General features: G+C 39.1%; 1 protein-coding gene across 3 annotated transcripts in view; it reads left to right on the forward strand.

Moving 5' to 3' along the window:
- The first annotated feature begins 852 nt into the window (after positions 1–852).
- DNAJB6 (DnaJ heat shock protein family (Hsp40) member B6) overlaps positions 853–18,766 on the forward strand; it is a 64,136-nt gene continuing 46,222 nt past the window's right edge. For 2 of the 3 annotated variants that reach the window (XM_063324423.1, XM_063324421.1), the window contains exons 1-5: positions 853–981; positions 10,305–10,410; positions 11,376–11,485; positions 14,201–14,260; positions 14,627–14,737. In XM_063324423.1, the coding sequence (XP_063180493.1) occupies positions 10,346–10,410; positions 11,376–11,485; positions 14,201–14,260; positions 14,627–14,737 (346 nt within the window). In that variant the 5' untranslated portion in view covers positions 853–981; positions 10,305–10,345. Of the gene's footprint in view, positions 982–1,362; positions 1,495–10,304; positions 10,411–11,375; positions 11,486–14,200; positions 14,261–14,626; positions 14,738–18,766 lie in introns of those variants that run through there. The other variant, XM_063324422.1, reaches the window with a different exon arrangement.

The raw sequence follows: 18,766 nt of genomic DNA on the forward strand, positions 1-18,766 counted from the left end.
TCCTACTGCTTGCCTTGCTGGTTTGTATTAGGTTTTCCTCTGCCTTATTCCAAGCTTGCTTTTTTCTTTTTGAACTGATCCCACTCCCACGTAAACACCTCCAAATTAATGAGTAGCCTTTCAACTGACTTTGTTTGGGGAGCGCACACTTTAGGTGTGGAAAGCCTCTAATTTCACCTTGTGATCTATAAATCAATGCATCCTCCAACTTTTTAATAAAGGGCAAGAAATGTAATTTTACAGCAATTTAAATCATGGACAAAGTCCAAATTTTTAAAATAGAATAATAACTTGGCTGCTTACGCTTTACTCTCAGCCATGACACTCGGAAAACCACATACTCAAATATAACCCAAAGGATGCTTAAAATACACTGGAACAGCAGAAGGAATCTGTTCAGGTGCCAGCTGGAAAACGACGGCTCTGGCCTGAAGAGAATTATCCGTGAGGGTTGCCATTTTTGAGACTAAAATAAAGATGTAACGGGGGGGCGGGGGAGGGCAGCCAAACTCACCTATTCAAAGAGTGTTTGTAAAAATTATGATGATTTTTCTTCTCCTTTTCCCTCAGCAACCGCACCTGGACATCACTCCTTCCCCCCACCCGCCCCCCTCAGACAACCATGGCGGGGTTTTCCACCCAACTGCTCCCACCTGGGGGCTTAGAAACCCCGGGACAGTGGCAACGGCGGGCTGTGAGCGGGGAAGGCCGGACAGGGTCGGCTCCCACCCCTGCTGGGCCCCGCCGGGCCCGTAGCCCCCGCAGCGCCGCTGGCGGCCGGCAGGGGGCGCACTCCGCTTGCGGGCGGCCGGGCAGCGGCGGCGGCGCTGTTCGAGAAACTTCCGGAAACAGCCGGCCGGACGTGACGCCACGTCGCTGACGCAGCTTCCTGTTTGCGGCTGAGGTGAGCTGCCGCCGTTGCCGTCGTTCCGGGCTGCTGGCGGGGAGGGTGGCGGCCGCGCTGCGGAGGCACCGGGACGGGTGAGTGTCCCGGGACGGGCCTGGCCTCGCTCGGGGGAGGGGATGGGGGCAGCGGGAGGGGGAGGGAGCGGGCGCCGGTTTCTGGGCCAGGCCTGGGTTCGTAGCGGCGGTGTTGCTGGTAACGGGGCCTGGGCTGCCGCCGCCATGCTGCGCGCCGGGGGACCGGCAGTGGGGCCTCCCCCGCGGGGAGTCCGAAGCTCTGCCGGCCTCGGCGTCTCCTTCGCCTCGTGGAGGTGCGTGGCCTGGGCGGGCGGAGCGGGGCGTGCGTGGGCAGCGGGGCGGGCGGTGGGGATCTCCGGCGTTCGAGGGCGGGCGGGGAGGGAGCCGCCCCCCGGGCGCCGTGGTTGCCTTGGGCTTCCCCCGTACGTCGGAGCGGAGGAGATATATCTTGGGATTCCTGGGCCGTATGGTCCCCGGTCGGATTTGTCTTCTGTGTGCCGCCAGCAGAGAGGACCTAGGGGAAAAAAACCCCGCATTTGCATTTTCGCTTGCGGAGGTTTCAGTTACAAAAAGGTGAGGGAGAGCATCAGTTCACCGTCTTGTTTTGAGTGTTTTGAACAGAGCTTTTACTTAAATTCTTTTTTTTTTCACAACATACAGCTTGTAAACTGAAGGTACTTTCCCCCCCCTGATAGAAGTAGTTCAGTTAAATTCTGTTTTGTGTTTATTATCTCAGTGGGGTCAGCAGTAAGGATTGCTGTGGTTGAAGGCGGTAGTGGTCAGGTGTTTAGAACTCGCTGTTGCCAGGTTCCAAACTGAGTCGAAGACTGTTGCTGGCAGGTAAGGAACATAGTTTGTTGTCAGTATTTGCTAGACTTCTGAGGGGGCGAGAGCTGGGAAGTGAAGTTATTTATGAGCAGCATTGATGTTTGTAGCAACGCTTTATGCTGTGTTACGGTTTTATTGTTAGAGCTCTGCTTGGCTGCTGGAAACTTGTGCTGCAGGCTTGAGCCATTTTAATGAAGGCACTAGAAAAGGTTATTCAAAATACTGAGCAAATTTGTTTTGAATCCTGATAATAATCAACTGCTTGTTTGGTTCTCATTTGGAAACAGTAGCATCATAGATAGCAATGCTAACATGCAAATGGTCAAGCTTGTGACATTGCACAGTCAGTCAGTGATCAAGCCCTGAGATTTTAGGATGTAAAGTGTCAAAAAGTGATAAGAACAAGGTGTTGACACAGAGCAAACAGCTGGAATAAAACTAGGCTCTGTCTCTCTGGTCCTCTGAGGTTGCAGTTACTGCTGCTTGCTGACCTTAATTTTTGTTTACTCGTTGGAGAGATCCTTGTACTCTAGTTAGGAGGGATTTTATGTTCAGCTGATGATCAAGAGCCTAGTGGTTAAAGTACCATTTAGTTTGCTGGATTATGTTGTCAAAGAAGATTTGTTTGCACCAGTGAGTAAATGTATTTACAAATCTTGTCTCTGATTACTTTTCTATGTTTTTTTGGTTTTGTTTTTTTTTTCTTTTGTTTTAAACAGCCAAAATGGTAACTAGTGCTTTATTCTAGTCTAACTTTGTTTCCCCCTCTTGGCTGTCATGCTGCCTGTTCAGTGGAGAACAAGGAACTGATCAAAATGGAAGATAATCTGTGATTAAATTTTCTTAAATAATCTCAGAGAGTGGAGAAGAAATTTAAATTGTCACTTTTACTGGCAGTACTGTTTAATATAATAATAATTTCTCTATGTGTAAACTGCAAAGTTCCCCTTGTTCTCCATCAGATTTGTCTTTTTAGCACTTGTGCTATCTAACTATAGCACATTCTTACCAAAACAGATTTTCTTTCTGGTATTTTCTTCTGTCTTTACTAGATTGATGCAGTTTGCTGATTTATTTTGGCTGGACTTTGAGGTAAAGCACGCAAGGCTTCACTCTTGTGTGACACAGAATTTTTAGTTGGAGGGATAATATGTTTTGCTGTTTAGTTTTTTAATAGATATATAAACTTGTTGCTACCTACTGTATTGTTTCTTTCCTGCACTAGAAATTTTGGAATGTACATGGAGAAGCACAACAATTTACGTTAAATAATTACCTCAATAATAAAGATATATGAGTTCCTAATAGTATTTGGGCTGTTCTGAGGAAAGAAATACCTGTGTGTTTGGGTTTTTTTTTAACTGTAAAACTTTCAGGACTCCTACATCTGTACAGCTGTGCTTAACGCATTGGTGCAGTTAGATCTGTGAGCTGAGGTCGCACGGGCTGAGGGTCATGACTGTGTTTTATTGTGAGTCCAGAAGCATTGAAGTTCTAGGCTGGAATTGATTGAAACGTCACACCAGCTTGAACAGACCGAGTGCAGCCGCCCGTGTTAGTTGTGTTCAGCTCTTGTGCTGCTGGCTATAGAAGATAGTGCATCTCGATCATGTCGGTACACTAGACTTACAAACTTGAGCGGACTATCTGTTTCTTGCCATATAAATAGTGACGTTCTGAAGGCAATGTATTGCCTTAATTTTCAACTTAGTTGTGTGAGGTTTAATATTCTGGTATTTTGCTCCTTAAGTAGGAACTGTTCCATTTCTCTAATAGCATTTATAAAGAACCTCGTCAGCTCTGTCCTGAAAACGTTTTCTGACAACAGCTTTTCCTTTGTCTTGATTTATTCCAGGAATGGAAGGATTAGTGAGAAATTACGTAGCTTTGTCAAAACTTTTTTGATCTTATATATGATGATTGTTTATTTCAACATAGATTTAATGAAAATTTTAGTTGATGATATTAAACAAATTCTATTTTCTTGGTTGTTGAAGGAAATGCTACATTTGAATGGATGTTAGATTTTTCTTAAGTTTAGACTTAACAGAAGTATTATTCTGTTTCTGTTTATTTAGCTGCTAGGGAAGAAATAATTAATGCATATGAATTTCACTCCTGCTGTTATTAGTCATAGGTTTCATCTGTGTTTTCTATTTGTTCCGAGTAAGTACTGAAATTCCCCGATATTAGTGAGGACTCAGCACTTAACAAGGGTCTTAGAGCTTATGTAGTAATTCTGAAGCCGTTCATAGCTACATGGCAGCCAGTTTCTGTTAAAACTTTAATTCTTCTGATTAGAGTAAATTACTTTCTGTCTAAAAATCTAATCTGAATCTATGACAGCCTGTCATCATTGTTCTGAAAAAGAAATTTGCATTTACTTTAATGTAACATTTTTTTTTTCTGGTTGGCTTAAGTAAAATTATCATGACTCCAAAAACTACTTCAGGGGAAGTGTGTAGAAAGTTTAAACTGTTTTCTTTCCCCTGAAGGATCATCTGGTTGCATGTGATTGTTTGGCTGAAACTTTCTGGACCCGATCTTTGCCAGTTGAGGATTTCACTGTTTTTAATCACTTAATCAAACACAGATCATACATTTTTTAAAATGAGTTAGGAATATTTTTACTTTCTGTAAAAAAGCCTTTTATGGTTAGTTTTAGGAGGGTACCAGTGTTCCAGATAGTTGTATGACACAATTCCAAATTTGGACACCTGGGTAGTTGTGTTTTGGAAAAATGCCCCTTTGCTTTAAGGAGAGATTGTGAATAAGTACCCCTTGATTTAAGGCATGCTCACAGATCAGGTAGATAAGCAGTAGAGTATCAGCCAAGGGTGTGAAGGTAGCCTAGTCACTGACCTACTTCCTTTCCCAGTTTTTGTTAACTAGTTTACCTTTCTTTCACGGATGAAGATTTTCTATTTCTTCTGTTTCCATTTTTTGTAGGTTAATTGTTTTTTAGTGGTTTCTTACTTGTTGCCCTCTTCAGACTTTCCGCGTGCCAGACAGTAATATAGACCAGAAAGTCCTGTAGTTCTTCCCACAGTTGTGTCTTGCTGTTCTTGGGGAGGAGAGGAATGGACAGGGTGCTTTGTAACTTCTTGCCTTGAGGAAGTGAGTGACCCCTGTACAGGTGGCTCTTTTTTGGTTGTGTTTGGTTTTTTTGTTTGTTTTGTGGCTTTTTTTTTTATGGAACACAAACTGCAAGGTAAAGCAATCAGCTTGGCTACCTTTTCCCCTTTATGAACAGCATCCTTTCATATAATAATCACTGTAGTCAAATCCACTTTGTTTTCTAACATGGAAACAGGATGTTTAGTGTAAACAGGAGATTAAGCTAAGCTTTTTGGAATGTTCATTTTATTAGATTCATCTCATGGGGATGCTGTGGTAGTATTAATGTAATGAGTATAAACATTGCTATTTAAGTGCATTTTATTAACTTTAATTATATGGTAAATTTACATTTTTCCATGGAAGAATATGTTTCAGAACCTGTAAAGTTAAACTGTGACAGCTTTTCTAAGCTTAGGTTAGTAGAAGTAAAGAATACTGAGGTTTTTAATATCCTTTAGTCTGTACCACAGCGTGTATATATATCAGTGGGAAGAAAAGTTTAATGTTGGTGCATTATTTAAATGTATTGGTCAGATTAATTAATCACAAACTTTATACAGGGTTTCTTGCTCTGTATGATTGCACTCACCAGAATTAAGGTAATTTTCTTTTGGTTCCTTAGCATTCTTAAACTTCCTCTTATAAAGATCCTTCTGGTTTATAGTGCGGGCATTTTTATGTTAGCACTTTACAGTGCTTGCACAGTGGACCTTTGCTAGTTCAGCCAAGGGACTGCTCATGGTCTCAGCTCAGTTACGTACAGCACATCCCAGATATTGTTAGAACTGACAAAGATCTCTTCATTTTATTTGGGATTTGGCCAGGATTTTGGGACTTGTATGGCTTTCTGTGTTGCTGAGTTGTACTAGGTAAAATTGTTGCCTGAGTGATGTTCTGCTCTGAAGCCTTGTGGTATGAGATTTGTCTTTTTTTGGTTAGGACGTAGGATGACACCAGAAGGCAGTTTCTATAACCAGTGTGTGTGTGTTAAAGGCAGTGGCCTCTTCAAGCCAGTGAGCGCTCCTTGAGCCACTGGTACAAATGTGTCCTGGAAGCCTTGTCAAACAGTGCTTTATGGTTGATCCTTATTTACCCTTCTTTTAGATGGGTAACTTGGAGAGATATAGGCAAGTAGTTACAATTCATGGATTACATTGCAATCCACAGCTTGCGAGCAAATGAAGTGACTGAACTTCATCTGAAATCTGTTACTTTAAGACTGAAAATATTTGTGTATGTCTCTAAATTTATGGTACTGTAAATAATGAAAATCTTAGCAAAGGTGTCTTAGTTATATAAAAATCAAATGAGGAAATACTAGAAAACTTTGAAAGTGTGTGTGTTGCTTGGCATTCTTTGTGTGGCCCTGAATCCACAACGATATTAATGCTACTGTAGTCTGGTTCATATTTTGAAGTAGTGTAAAATTGTATCAGGTCCAGTTGACATACTACTTTTTAATAAAACTCCTTGAATGTGAAAAATTGTACTTTCTTTAGTCATAGGGTGCAATGCCCAAACATCCTCGAGTGTGTACGTAATCTATTAACATACCAGAGACATCTCTAAATCGCTCAGTTGCTGTTGAGCAGGTCAGGCGCAAGCTGGAGCCGAACTGGGATTCAGAACAGGGTATTCTTCCAGTGTCGCGAGCAGGATGCAATCTTTTAGCTACATTCTTAGAAAGTGGGCAGGTACTAGGAATTGGATGGCTGTGCAGTTTGCTTAGGATGTTGATGATTGGCTGCTTCTGTGAATTACATGAATCAGGAATTTGGAACTCCATCTCCCTCTACCCAGGTGACTGCACTAGTCACTAAGCTTGAGCTATTCTGGCATGTTTCAGGACACTCTGTGCTGCCCTGCTGCTTCATAGCCAGAAATAGATAACTTTTTCTGACTAGGCTGACTGCAAAGGTTGCGTGCCCCTTGCTGTCTGAATTCTGTCCTGACTGATTTAAGATTTTATTGTTCGGATACCCTCTTCCCTTCTGTATTTAGTTATGTGTGCTGCTTTGTCATCCCGGCAGGTTGTGCATCTGATAACTTTTTCTCTTTTCTTTGTCATCTGATCTTATAAAAGTTTATTGCTCTCTACGTATCTGTCTTCTGTAATTCTTCTCATGTCTTTTATGTAGCTGAGCACTTTGCTGTAAAGACAGTTTATGAGCTGGGTTTGAAGATAACTCTAAACTGACCTGACTTAGGGCTGTGCTGTAAGAGGGATGTCCCAGGCCTGGTCATGTACTCCTTTCAGTTGTCTTGTGTCGGTAGGAGCACTCAGGGCTTCTGCTCAGTAAGCCAGAATAAAGCTGACTTCTCCTGTGATGACTGAGAAATCTACAAGCTATGGAAACTTTTAGTTCACATGAACATTTGGGTGTTTGATTTGTTCATGCTCCAAAGAAGGAGTTAGAGTAGCTGATAGAATCCTATAAACATAGAGCAAGTAACTTTAGATTTTTGCAAGCAAACACAAAGGCTGTGTTTGCTCTTTCCTCTGGAGTTTTTTTGCTTGTTTTTTCTTCTGAGACTTTGAAGATTTTCTGTGGTTGGAGGCGAGAAATTAGCTAATGTGGTCTGGCTTCCTGTGGCTTTGGAAAAAACCCTCATGAGTGCCTAGTTAATGAGCCTTGCTTGTGAATTTAGAGACAATTTGTTTGACAGATTTGGGGTTGGAATAAGATTTTTGTCATGTCATTTTGGTTAGGACGGTTGAGTATTTCTGCCTTTCATTTTGCAGGAAGGTATATGGTTTGCTGCTTTGAATTATCTGGGTGCTTTGACCATGCAGATTCCTACTAGCCTTTAAAAAAAAATAAAATCAGTAGTTTTATCAGCTGTTTTCTGTTTTGTTACAAGTTGATGGTGTTGTTTTCTTGAGTGAATGTTTTTTTTTTCTTGGAAAGATTGGAGGCAGAGGTCTTCTCTAGTTTTTGAGTCGTTGTTGGGTTGTTTTGTTGGTGGGTTTTTTTTTTTTCATTACTGGATGTTGAGCAAAAGTCTAAGTATTTTTAAGGGGCTAAATGTTAGCTGATACTGTTTCATGTTTTTTGATGCTTTACTTAAGCTGGACAAAAAAAAAGCTGCAAATGAATTTTCTTAATGTAAACATTGCATGCAAGAACAAAGTTCCTATGATAACTTAAATTGTAGTGGTGCAGTTCATGCTTTATGGTAACTAGCAGATAGAAATAATGATTAATTGGAGATGAACTCTTCCTGTCACATGAATGTTTGATTAAGGGAAGGAGAATATAAACAGTTTCTTTTCTTTAGAGAGCTGTTGGCTTCTCTTAATTCCAGACTTTATATTAGTGGCAAGTAAAAGCTGAACAGTAACACACTTGCAGAAGAATAGAATATGCAACCTGCTGACACTTCTTTGAAACGAATAATTCCTCTGTTCTTAGAGAAGTTACTTTTTAGGGTCAGAGTAATCTAGTAAGTGCTAGTCATGTAGCCTCAGCATTCATTTTTGGCCCCACCTTCAGGCTTCTGTTATTTAGAGAAATACATGTCGAAATCAATATGAGTACCAGTGTGCACAAAGTTCTCTAGGAAAAGATGTGATTTACTTTTTTCATCTAAGTTGCTTTTCCTACCTGCTTCTTCCAGTTAGAAGCTTGAGTTTTGAATTTTACCTCTAAGATACCTGGCAAAATTGAGAGGAGTGCTAATGCAAGTCTTGAATTTAAGAAAAAAAGGAGAATATGGAAAAAAACTACTTAACAGTATGGTATGTGCTCTTAATGTGTTGTGGCTTCCTGCTGCTAGCTTACTGGTTTTAGGCTAGTAACTCTTGTTAGGAGGGGCTCTGACATCTAAGCCTAAGTCTGACTCATACTAGATTTCACACATATTTCCCCCCCCCCCGATTTCTTCCCGTAAACTATGTGTTCCATATATGCTATTACTCATAAGGATTGGCTACAGGATTTGATAACATACTTAACCCATCCTAACCGTACTCCTCACCTGTTTATTCATAGAGCTGTTCTCTTAATCAGTGTTTGGGAAACAGCAAAACTAGTGAGGCTGGTTGATAGCAAATATTCTGGGATATTTTTGGTAACTATATGTTTACATATTGTACCCTGCCATTACTCTATTAGTATTGGCATTCTTAATGGTCATTTTAATGCATGTCTCCCAACTTCCCTTGGTGTTGGTCACAATATTAACTATACCCTTACTATTTTTTTCAGTGTGAAGGTTTTTACTTTTTTTTTTTTCAGTGTGGAGGTTTCTTCAAAGGGCAGAGTCAATTAGAGGTCTGTTTACCTGCTACACTTTAATTTTGTAAGTGTTTGTGGAACCATATGATTAACTAGATTGCTAAAACCGCCTATTTTAAAAACATGTAGCTCCTCAAATACATTTTTTTTCTGTAAGTAGTTTGGAGGGGGGAGGTAGCATGGCAGGGTATCTCTTAAACTGGTTTTGTCATTTGAGGAAATGTGTGTGTAACCACATCCCTAATTAAAGTTAATTAAGCTTTAACCTACAACAGCAATGTATTTTGAAGATGTACCAATCTATTTTAAAAGGAAGTATCTCTTTAATGTTTGTATCCCAGGATGTTGAAAGATACATGTAATACTAGTACAATAAATTAATTTCATAATATTCCACTGGGCTATATCACACTTGATTCTTTCAGCATTTATGTGAAAGAACATGAAAATGAGACTTTGTCTGGGCTGAAATCAAAAACACTAAAAGGCTTGAGGGAGAGGGGGAAGTGATTTCAAAGAATTTTTGCTCTTGATGCACAGGATAAGAAAGTGTGACATACAGTGCTGTATTGTTATGTTCTAAGTATATTTGAGTGACTTTGCCTGCAATGAGTTGATAAGTCATTGAAAAGATCAGTGTTGCCTTGTTCATAAAACTTGAGATGAGCCAGCAGCAATGGCAGGATGGAAGGGTGGTTGGAAGTTTTGCCAGAATGGAGACCTGTTACAGTGGTGGGAAGAAGAAGCCTTTGCATGAAGAGATGAAATGTTCTTGAAATTGTTAGAAAGATTCTTTAAGCTTAGTGGTCATCTATTTGAAGTAGTGGTTAGTGTAACTGTTCCTTGTAACTATTCTCTAATATCAACAAGAAACTGTCTGTATTTAAATTGAGTAGGGCAAATGCTTTTTATTCTAATTTGTACATTTCTTAGGACTCTTGTGAAAACTTTATTTTCTTGTACTAAGAAACACAAGGTACTTCTGTACTTGAGTTGGTTGGTTAACCTTGCGGTGTGAGCAGTCTTGCCTGGCTATGTATTTTATGGTGGTAAATATAAATTTCTAAACATTTGAATTTTTAAAAACAAGCAGTTCTCTTGGATCAGGTTTGGTACTGGAAGATACTAGGCTCCTACCTGACTTTTATGAAGTAACATTACTGGACAAGCTTCATTTACAAGTTCTTGTTATTACAGGACTTGAAAGACTCAGCTGTTGTTAACAAAACTACTGAAACATGGTGGATTACTATGAAGTTTTGGGGGTGCAAAAGCATGCCTCAGCAGAAGATATTAGAAAAGCGTAAGTATCATTGGTCTGTGTGTGTGTATATATGTATATAAAAGTTATATATTTTAAGGAACAAATATAATCGCGTGGTTTCTGGATTCTCACTTTGTTGTCAATGTTAGGATGAGTAGTAGTCATCTGAGGTGATACCTTTGCTAACACAGAAATATTCAGTGTTCTGATGAAAAAGCATTTGTTCATTTTTATGAAATTGGGAAAAGAATCCTGAGTACTGCTAAAGTGAAAATGCTGTCAGTCACTGGTTTTTGATCACTGTTAAATACACTTCTGTACAAGTGTGTCTCCAAACTTGGTATGGTCCAGGCAGTGACAGCCCCTTCTTCTATGGCTGAATTGCAGTAACTAGTTTTCCTGTCCATTTGCAGAGGTGCTTTTTCAAAGTTCTTACAAGTATTTGGCATGTTGCTTTTTTGGATACTAGCTCTTTCTTAACATGAGGTCTGGTTTCTGTGCTTAGATTTTGATGGACTGAACATCTGTTACAATTTTTAAAAAAATGATACTTTAAATTAGAAGTGTTCAAAGGAATTAAATACAGTTCTTTGTTTAGATTTACTATTTATGTACTGTTTTAAGATGGGTGTTTGTAACATTTTCATAGGATAGCGTTTACTTTTCAAGAAACAACTGGGAGGAAGCATTCTTGTAGTACATGTTTATAGTATACCAAAACTGTCTGACAGAAATTGCAGTTTCAAGTGACCTGGAAATACAGTGTTTCTTTCTTGCCTTCTCCTAGGTGCCTGAGCTTGCTTAATCAAATTGCACTAGCGCATGGAAGTTTGATTTGTGTTTTTTTCCCCTCGTTCTTTTGCGCTTTCCTGCACATACTGCTTTGTCAACTCAAATGTTTGAACTGTGATCTTGTATAACTCGGTTATAGTTAAATAAAAAAGTTGTATAATAGTTATTTCTTCATTTCAGAGTAAAATGTCCTCTATTTTCCTTCCATTTAGGTACCATAAACTGGCATTAAAATGGCACCCTGATAAAAATCCAGATAATAAAGAAGAGGCAGAACGGCAATTTAAACAAGTAGCTGAGGCCTATGAAGTTTTGTCAGATGGTAGGTATTTTAAAAGGGCTCCTGAACTGCAGGTCTCTAGTCTAGATATCAGACTGAAAATGATGATGTATGATGCTTTAAAGGGATATTTTAACTTTGGTTTACAATCCAACTCGGCTACTTCCTTTTCAAAAGAAAGGAGAGAGAAAGAAGCTTGCAGATAAGACAGAATACACAGAAATTTTGAAACAAAAAATTCGGGACCTTTCTAGATGAGTAACCAAACCAGTTTCCTTCCAGAAATTGAAATCCTGCTTACCAGGCCCTCTTCAGAAACTTCTAGAGAGATATCTGTGAATACCAAGATTCATTTTATCTTGGGAGGTAAAGCCAATGTTACTGTCGCTATAGGGGAATTATTGTGTTTATGCAACAAAAATCAGGCTAGAAGACTCTGAAGTATCTGCTTCTGGGCCTGCTGCTTCTAGTTCTTGTAAGAGTAAACTAGTCTTGACAAAGCCCAAGCATACTGTAAACCTTGCTGAAAATTTGGATTGCATTTGGGTGAATTCCATAAATTCAGTCATCTGTGATACTGAGGCGAGTGTTTATATTTTGAACTGTTCTAAAACAGTTGCTTAGTCTGACCCATGTAGTGCAGGAGTTCAGCTTATAGTTCACCCATATCGTTTTCGTTCAAAAGTATCATTAACTTTTGCTAGTGTTCTGGCAAAAGCAGTCTGAATCATAACAAAGTGATTTAAGCTACTTTGATTATTTTCCCCTGTAATTGACTGCAGCTGTCTGTATGCTATTTCTGAAGTGTCCTTGATTTCACCTGAGACCAGTGAGCATGGGAAAGCTATATTTAAAGCACTAGCAGCATCTAGATTACCTTTCAGAATTTGGCCTGGTTTATCAAGCTGCAGTCTTGTACACCCTCTTTCTTTTGTTGGTTTTGATACTTAATTGACATGTGAGAAACAGAACTTAATTTATGGGCAGTTCGTTGTATGCTTGTCTTCCAATTTAACCATCTTAAGCAAATTTTTTGAGCAAGATAAAAATAGGATACTGGTCTGGTTGTTACACAGATCTTTAAGTTCTCTGGAAACAGTACACTGCTAGAATTTTAGAGTATCTTCTGAAAATGCTGTCTGTTTTTGAATCTAGACCAAATCCTAAGTTACTGGTATCTTAACAATCATTTGTGCAGCATGGGTATTTGAATCCTGAGTGTCTGAGAGGCAATCAGCTGTTCTGCAGACTTAATGAAATTTTCTGACACCATTACAGGCTTGAATGAAGAGAGTTTTTGTCAGAAGAATAGTTTTGTAAGGGGTTATATAAGCAAAGAATGTCGAAATTGGGTGATCACAGAACACGCTTCCCTTGTGGTTTCAAGAACGGTATATTTTTCAAGATGAACTTCGGGCTTTGTGAGCCTTCAGGTCTTCCTCGCTGTTTCCTGCTCCTTCTGACAATTTGTCTACCTTACTGCTTTGTTCATTTTTCACTGGTGGGTGGGGTAACTTTCTTTCTTTAAAAATTGTGTTCTATAAAGGCAGTACGGGTAACGTGGGGATGTGTGTATGTAAACCTGTTGCAAGTTTCCGTTATTTGTAGATGATGATCAGTATATAAAATTTTAATTCCCGTTAGTCGGAAGTGTTTTACTTTTCAGCAGCTGTTTGAGGTAACTGCACGTTCTTTCAGTGATGCTATTTAAATTTCAAAAACATCTTTCGCTGAAGAGATTCCAGTGGGAATAGCGTGTTAAGAGTCTAAAATCAGATGCCCTGACTGGGTTTTGGCTGATGCTTCCACAGCAGTGCATGCAAAATAAGCTGACTGTCTGCCTCTTTAAGCTCTTCAGGTCCCCTTCCAGTACCAACAGTGCAGTCTGATCTTAAGTAGTATTGCAGAATTAATTTTTCTCTCCTTTTTCATGGGTACTGGAAGGCTGGTCTGCAGTGAAATTAAGAGCGAGCCATTCCATGTCTTCTAAAATAATAGAGAGCTTGAGTTTGCAGTTTGAGCAAAATCCTTCAGTGGCATTTTTTTAATATCACTTCATTCCCATCTATTAAACTAGAAGTGATTATAATTAATTTGAGGGGTTCTGCAGTCACTTACGCAGACTCTGTCCTTCCTTTCTCATAACTGTCATGATGTGCTTGGTCTTGTGCAATAAAAGGAAAAGAGGCAATGGTCAAGGTTTGCAACAAGAGAAATTCTGGTTGGATAGAGGGAAGAAAATGCTTACAATGAGAATGCTTGAGCACTGGGACTGTTGTCCAGGGAGACTGTGGAATATTCTTTTCTTGGAGATTGATGAGATATCAGGGCTTTAACCAGGCAAGTTTTGACCAACTTTGAGATTAGACTTGTTTGAAGGAGAAGGTTGAATTCCAGAGGTCCTTTACAACCTAAAGCTTGTTATGGTGCCTATGTACAGGTAAAGATTGTAGTATTCTTTTTAAAGGCAAATTTCCTTGTGAAGTTTGTCCTTATACCAGAATTTTTTTCTGATACAGCAGGACCTGAGCTTCTACAACTAAATGGTAATAAGTCTAAAGTTTAGCACCTGTTTTTTCTGAACCTAAACTGCTTTGTCCATCCTCAAAAAAAACGTTCACCAGTTACATGCCAGAACTTTCTTAAATAAACTAGCCTTGAGAAAATGTATACCTGAGACTACCAGTTAAGTCTTCTTAGTTTTCTCAAAATTCAATGTGCCTATTTACTGACATGATGTACAATTTCTCCTTGTAGCTAAAAAACGTGACATCTATGACAGATATGGAAAAGAAGGCTTAATAAATGGAGGCGGAGGTATGTCGACAACTATCAATTCTTTGCTCTCTCTATTCTGGTGGAAAGCTGTTTTCTGCAGCTTTCTTTTTAAGGCAGGGATCTGTAAATGCCTATACTAAGACCTAAAATGTAATCTTCTGAAAATTGAAATTATAATTGTTTTTACAATTTTTTCTAGTTGTAAGAGCTATTACTGATATCTGGAAACAGAGAAAAGAGAATTAATTATAAAAAATATTGTGTGTACTTAACTTGAGTGATATCTGAAAGGGAAAGAGACATTTATAGATATGTTTATTTTTAAATGATTCAAATACTATATACCTGAACTTTCTTGGTAGTGAGAATGTGTGAGGGTAATTGAATTTTAACTTCTCTTTGTAGGTGGAAATCATCACGATAATCCATTTGAATTTGGATTTACATTCCGTAACCCAGATGATGTCTTTAGGGAGTTTTTTGGTGGAAGGGACCCCTTTTCGTTTGACTTCTTCGGTAAGTAATGCGTTAGTGTTACATGTATCTAAAGTGTGGCTAAAACTTTACTCTTACAAAACAAACATAGCTAATGCAGCTTTATTAGAAATAGCTGTGAAAATTGGAGGTAAACAATTAGTATTTTTGTATTATTTTAGAAATGTTTTGTTTCCTACCTCTTTGTTCTTGGTCGAATTGATAGTACAAAACAGGTGTGGCTTGACAGTTCATATTTTGTCGGAGGGCCTGGTTTAAAAAACCATAAAACTGTGGCTGCTATGTCTCTGTAGGTTAGAAGGAACTAACATTTAACAGAAATAGTATACACTGGAATTATCTCTCAAGAATTTGACCAGGAGAATTTAGTCTGTTGAATTTGCTCTCTATTGATTTTGTAAATATTTAATGTAGCTTCGAGAACTTCTGAACTGGACAGGTTAACAGTAACTGTTACAACATGCCTCTCGGTGTGAACTTGTTTCATAGCAGGAATGATTTTCTTGTATCAAAACAAGAACAGCTGCATATATAATCTAGACACTTTCCCAAATTCATGTCACATGTTTGCGTGGGGATTAAAACCCCTAAAGGCTCAGATAACATCAATAATTCTTGAAGCCCGGATGCTTCATTTAGTTAAAGGAAGCAATAAGTGATACATTTGTCAAAGTAATCTTTTTATCATAGTGTTGATGGTCTTTTGGCTTGTGATGTTGCTTGCTCTAGTATATTGAAGGCCTTTTCAGAGGTGCTGGAGTTCTTACTCGATCTTTATGTGTATGTTCTACTGCATAAAATGCTGACCTGTAAAGCAGAACAAACCCTGTGTTCAGTGTCTACTTATAGAAAGTAAAAGGTCCCGTATTGAAAACTGGAAGAAGCATCTCTCTTAGTGCCTTGATATTGATTAATCTCTATAATAATGTATATAGATATTTTAACATTTTTAAAGGTAATTTTTTATCTTTGCTGGCAGCATTAAGGGCCTAATCCAGCTCAGATGTTATTTGTATCTTTCTTTAGTTTGCTATTCAGAGATCATCAGTTGTTTGATGACTAATGAAGGATTAGAAAGGGGTTAAAGGGCTAGAGATTGAATTCAGTAGAAGGTTAGTTGGTGAATTAGATGAGTAGCTAGGGGAAGAATGTGGTTGAGGATAAACAGCAGAACTTGAGCAATTAGATCCAGTGAGAAATCAGCAGAAGTAGTAAAGGGCAAATTGGAGGAAGCGTCTAGCAAATACTGATGGATGAAACGGGCTGAACTAGGAAGATGCAATTTCTTCAGTGTTCCACCACCAGCAGCAGAATCTTAAGGAATAGTAGATGAGGATTTCAGTTTAGATGAGATAAGTGATCTCAGGACTGGTTAGGCCACATCTGGAGTACTGTGTCCAGTTCTGGTCTCCCCAGTCCAAGAGACAGAGCTACTGGATAGAATCCAGTGAAGGACCACTAAGACAAATAAGGGGCTGGAGCATCTTTCACATGAGGAAAAGGCTGAGAGTGCTGGAGTTGTTCAGTGTGGAGAAAGCTCGGAGTGGGATCTCATCAATATATATAAATATTGGGTGTAAAAGGTGTAGGAAGGGTTTAAAGAAGATGGAGCAAGGCTGATGTCAGTGGTGCCCAGTGGCAGGAAAAGAGGCAGTGGGCACACATGGAAGCACAGGGGGTTTTGCCTGAACTTAATGTAACACTTTTCTGCCCTGTGGGTGACTGAGCATTGGAGCAGATTGCCCAGAGATACTGTGGTCTCCACATTTGAAGATACTCAAAAGCCACCTGGACATGGTCCTGGGCAACCAGGATGGCCCTTCTTGAGCTGGAGATTGGACCAGATGACCTCCAGAGGTCCCTGCCAGCCTCAACCATTCTGTGAATGAGTGGTAGAAAACCTAGAAAAATTTGAGCAAGATGTTGAGTAGGAAGTTAGTGAGGAGGAGCTGGGAGGGGGTGTTTTAGCTCTTTTGTTTATTTTTGAATCTAAGATACTTAAAATAGGTGGTTCTCAATCAAGGATCATTAACTAGAGTAAATTGTATTGGTAAGGCATGTTCTAGCTTCTGGGAGACTGGCATAGGTTCTGCTTGATTTTGATTCTATTTACTTCATTACCAGCAAAAGATTTAACTTGCTGCCTAAAAATATCGGTGTTCGTGACTAACCTTAAAGCCGTGAAGTTACGTTCTTCATGTTAAATAGTCATGGGCTTAAAAAGAACCTACCTTTTGGATTCCCTAGAGAGAAGGCTGTACAACGTAGTACATAGAGCTATCTAGCTTATCAAGTGGAGGTACCGCTAACTGCCAAAGGTTTCCTGGGATATTGGAGCTACTTCAGCCTCTCCTGTAGAGGAATAGTGATGCGTCTTGCCCTGTGGAAACAGAGGACTTAAAAATGTACGTCTGCACTGGTGACATCGAGGCATGCTTCCAAAAACATTTCCCCCTGATTAATACCCCAGTTTATTTCTTTATTCAAAAGTAGGTTATCTGCTTCATGTATCAGTCACTGTCAGCTTTAAGATATGAGTAATGTGGCACAGGCTCCACTTCTTGCAGAGTAAGGTTCTGGCACTGTCAGCAGTGTTATGTATGCTCCAGGTGATGAGAACTAATGGTTTCAAAGCTGCCTCCGCTTTATGTGATAGTTGCAGTGTTAGGGACCAGAGTCCTAAAACCTATGCTGAGCTTTGGATTCTGAGTAAAAGCTCTTCTAATTTTTCTAGTCAGAAGGCTTCAAAGTGAGCATCTCTTATTTTTTTTTTTCCTTTTTTTTTTTGGCTTTTTCTCTAATATGGGAAGGTGTAACTCAAAATGGTTTTTCTGCAGCTTTCTATTAAAAGTGTTTGCAACAATCTCTGCAATATTTACATGAAAGTTTAAAGTGGTACAACATGCAGATATGAGTGCTTTCAATTGAATGTAGTGCATTTAATAATGCCAAAACTGAGCAGTAGAACTGTATGTATAACATGAATATTCGTATTGGTGAACTACAGCTCTTGTATAGTTTGCTTTGTTGATACACTGGTGGAACAGCTTCTGTCCTGAAGAATAAGGGAATTTATATTGTAAAAATGAGGACTTTTCAACTCGTTGATGACTTTTCTGTGGAATTAGTGGCTTTTTAAGGAGCTACTCAGGTTATAATTGGTTTTGTAAGGACTGAGGTCATGCTTTCTAAAAATGTATACTAGTGGAATCAAAGATGAAATTGAATTAATACTTTGAAATGTTTGCACCTTTTATACAGTTTGAAATAACCTGTAGTGAAGCCCACAGAATGCAGGTGGGACTCTATATTCTGATTGCTATTGAATATGTAGAGAGCAGCATTCAGATGCATAATCCCTGTAAATTTATGGAAGTGAAGAATTTCTAAAATTGTGCCATGAATTGAGTCTGTGAAACTCCAACGAGCTGTGTTGCACTGCTACTGAAGTTAGAGAAAGTTTTCTTTATAAACACTGTCATCTTTATTCATCTGTAGAAAAGAGGAGAATGTATGAAGACTTCTGCAGTGGTTTTTAACTGATGAGTCTTTTCAGACTTTTCAAATGAAAAATTATAATACTGTTGAAGACAGCTTTGAATGCTTCCAAATGGAGCAAAGTTAGTGTTATTTGCTGTGTATTGCACCAGAATTAGCTCAGCCACTCACAATTTCTCTTCACCAATTTACAGGCAAATTCTATGTGAAAATAAAGGTGCATGAAGGCTAGAACTTTTTAAACGTTGATCTGATAATATGACAGAAGGTTAAGTCTCTTAACTTTTGAGACATGGGCTTCCTTTCAGAGACACCTTGTTAGAGCAGAATCTGCTTTTTCCTAGTGAGCTGTTCCAGTTACAGTTTGCAGTCTCTTTGCAATATAAATGGACGGTAATCCTTAGAATGGGAAGAAAAGGTGGTGCTTCCTATGCAGTAGTACTCTTTGTATTGCAAAGTACTGCCGTGGAATATCAGTCTGGTTAACTAGTATTCAGCACTCCACACCGTATACCTCTTCTATTCTTTGACTGTCTTTTGACGTTAGAACTG

The sequence above is a fragment of the Chroicocephalus ridibundus genome, chromosome 2 (assembly GCF_963924245.1).
Source record: "Chroicocephalus ridibundus chromosome 2, bChrRid1.1, whole genome shotgun sequence".
Lineage (NCBI taxonomy): Eukaryota > Metazoa > Chordata > Aves > Charadriiformes > Laridae > Chroicocephalus > Chroicocephalus ridibundus.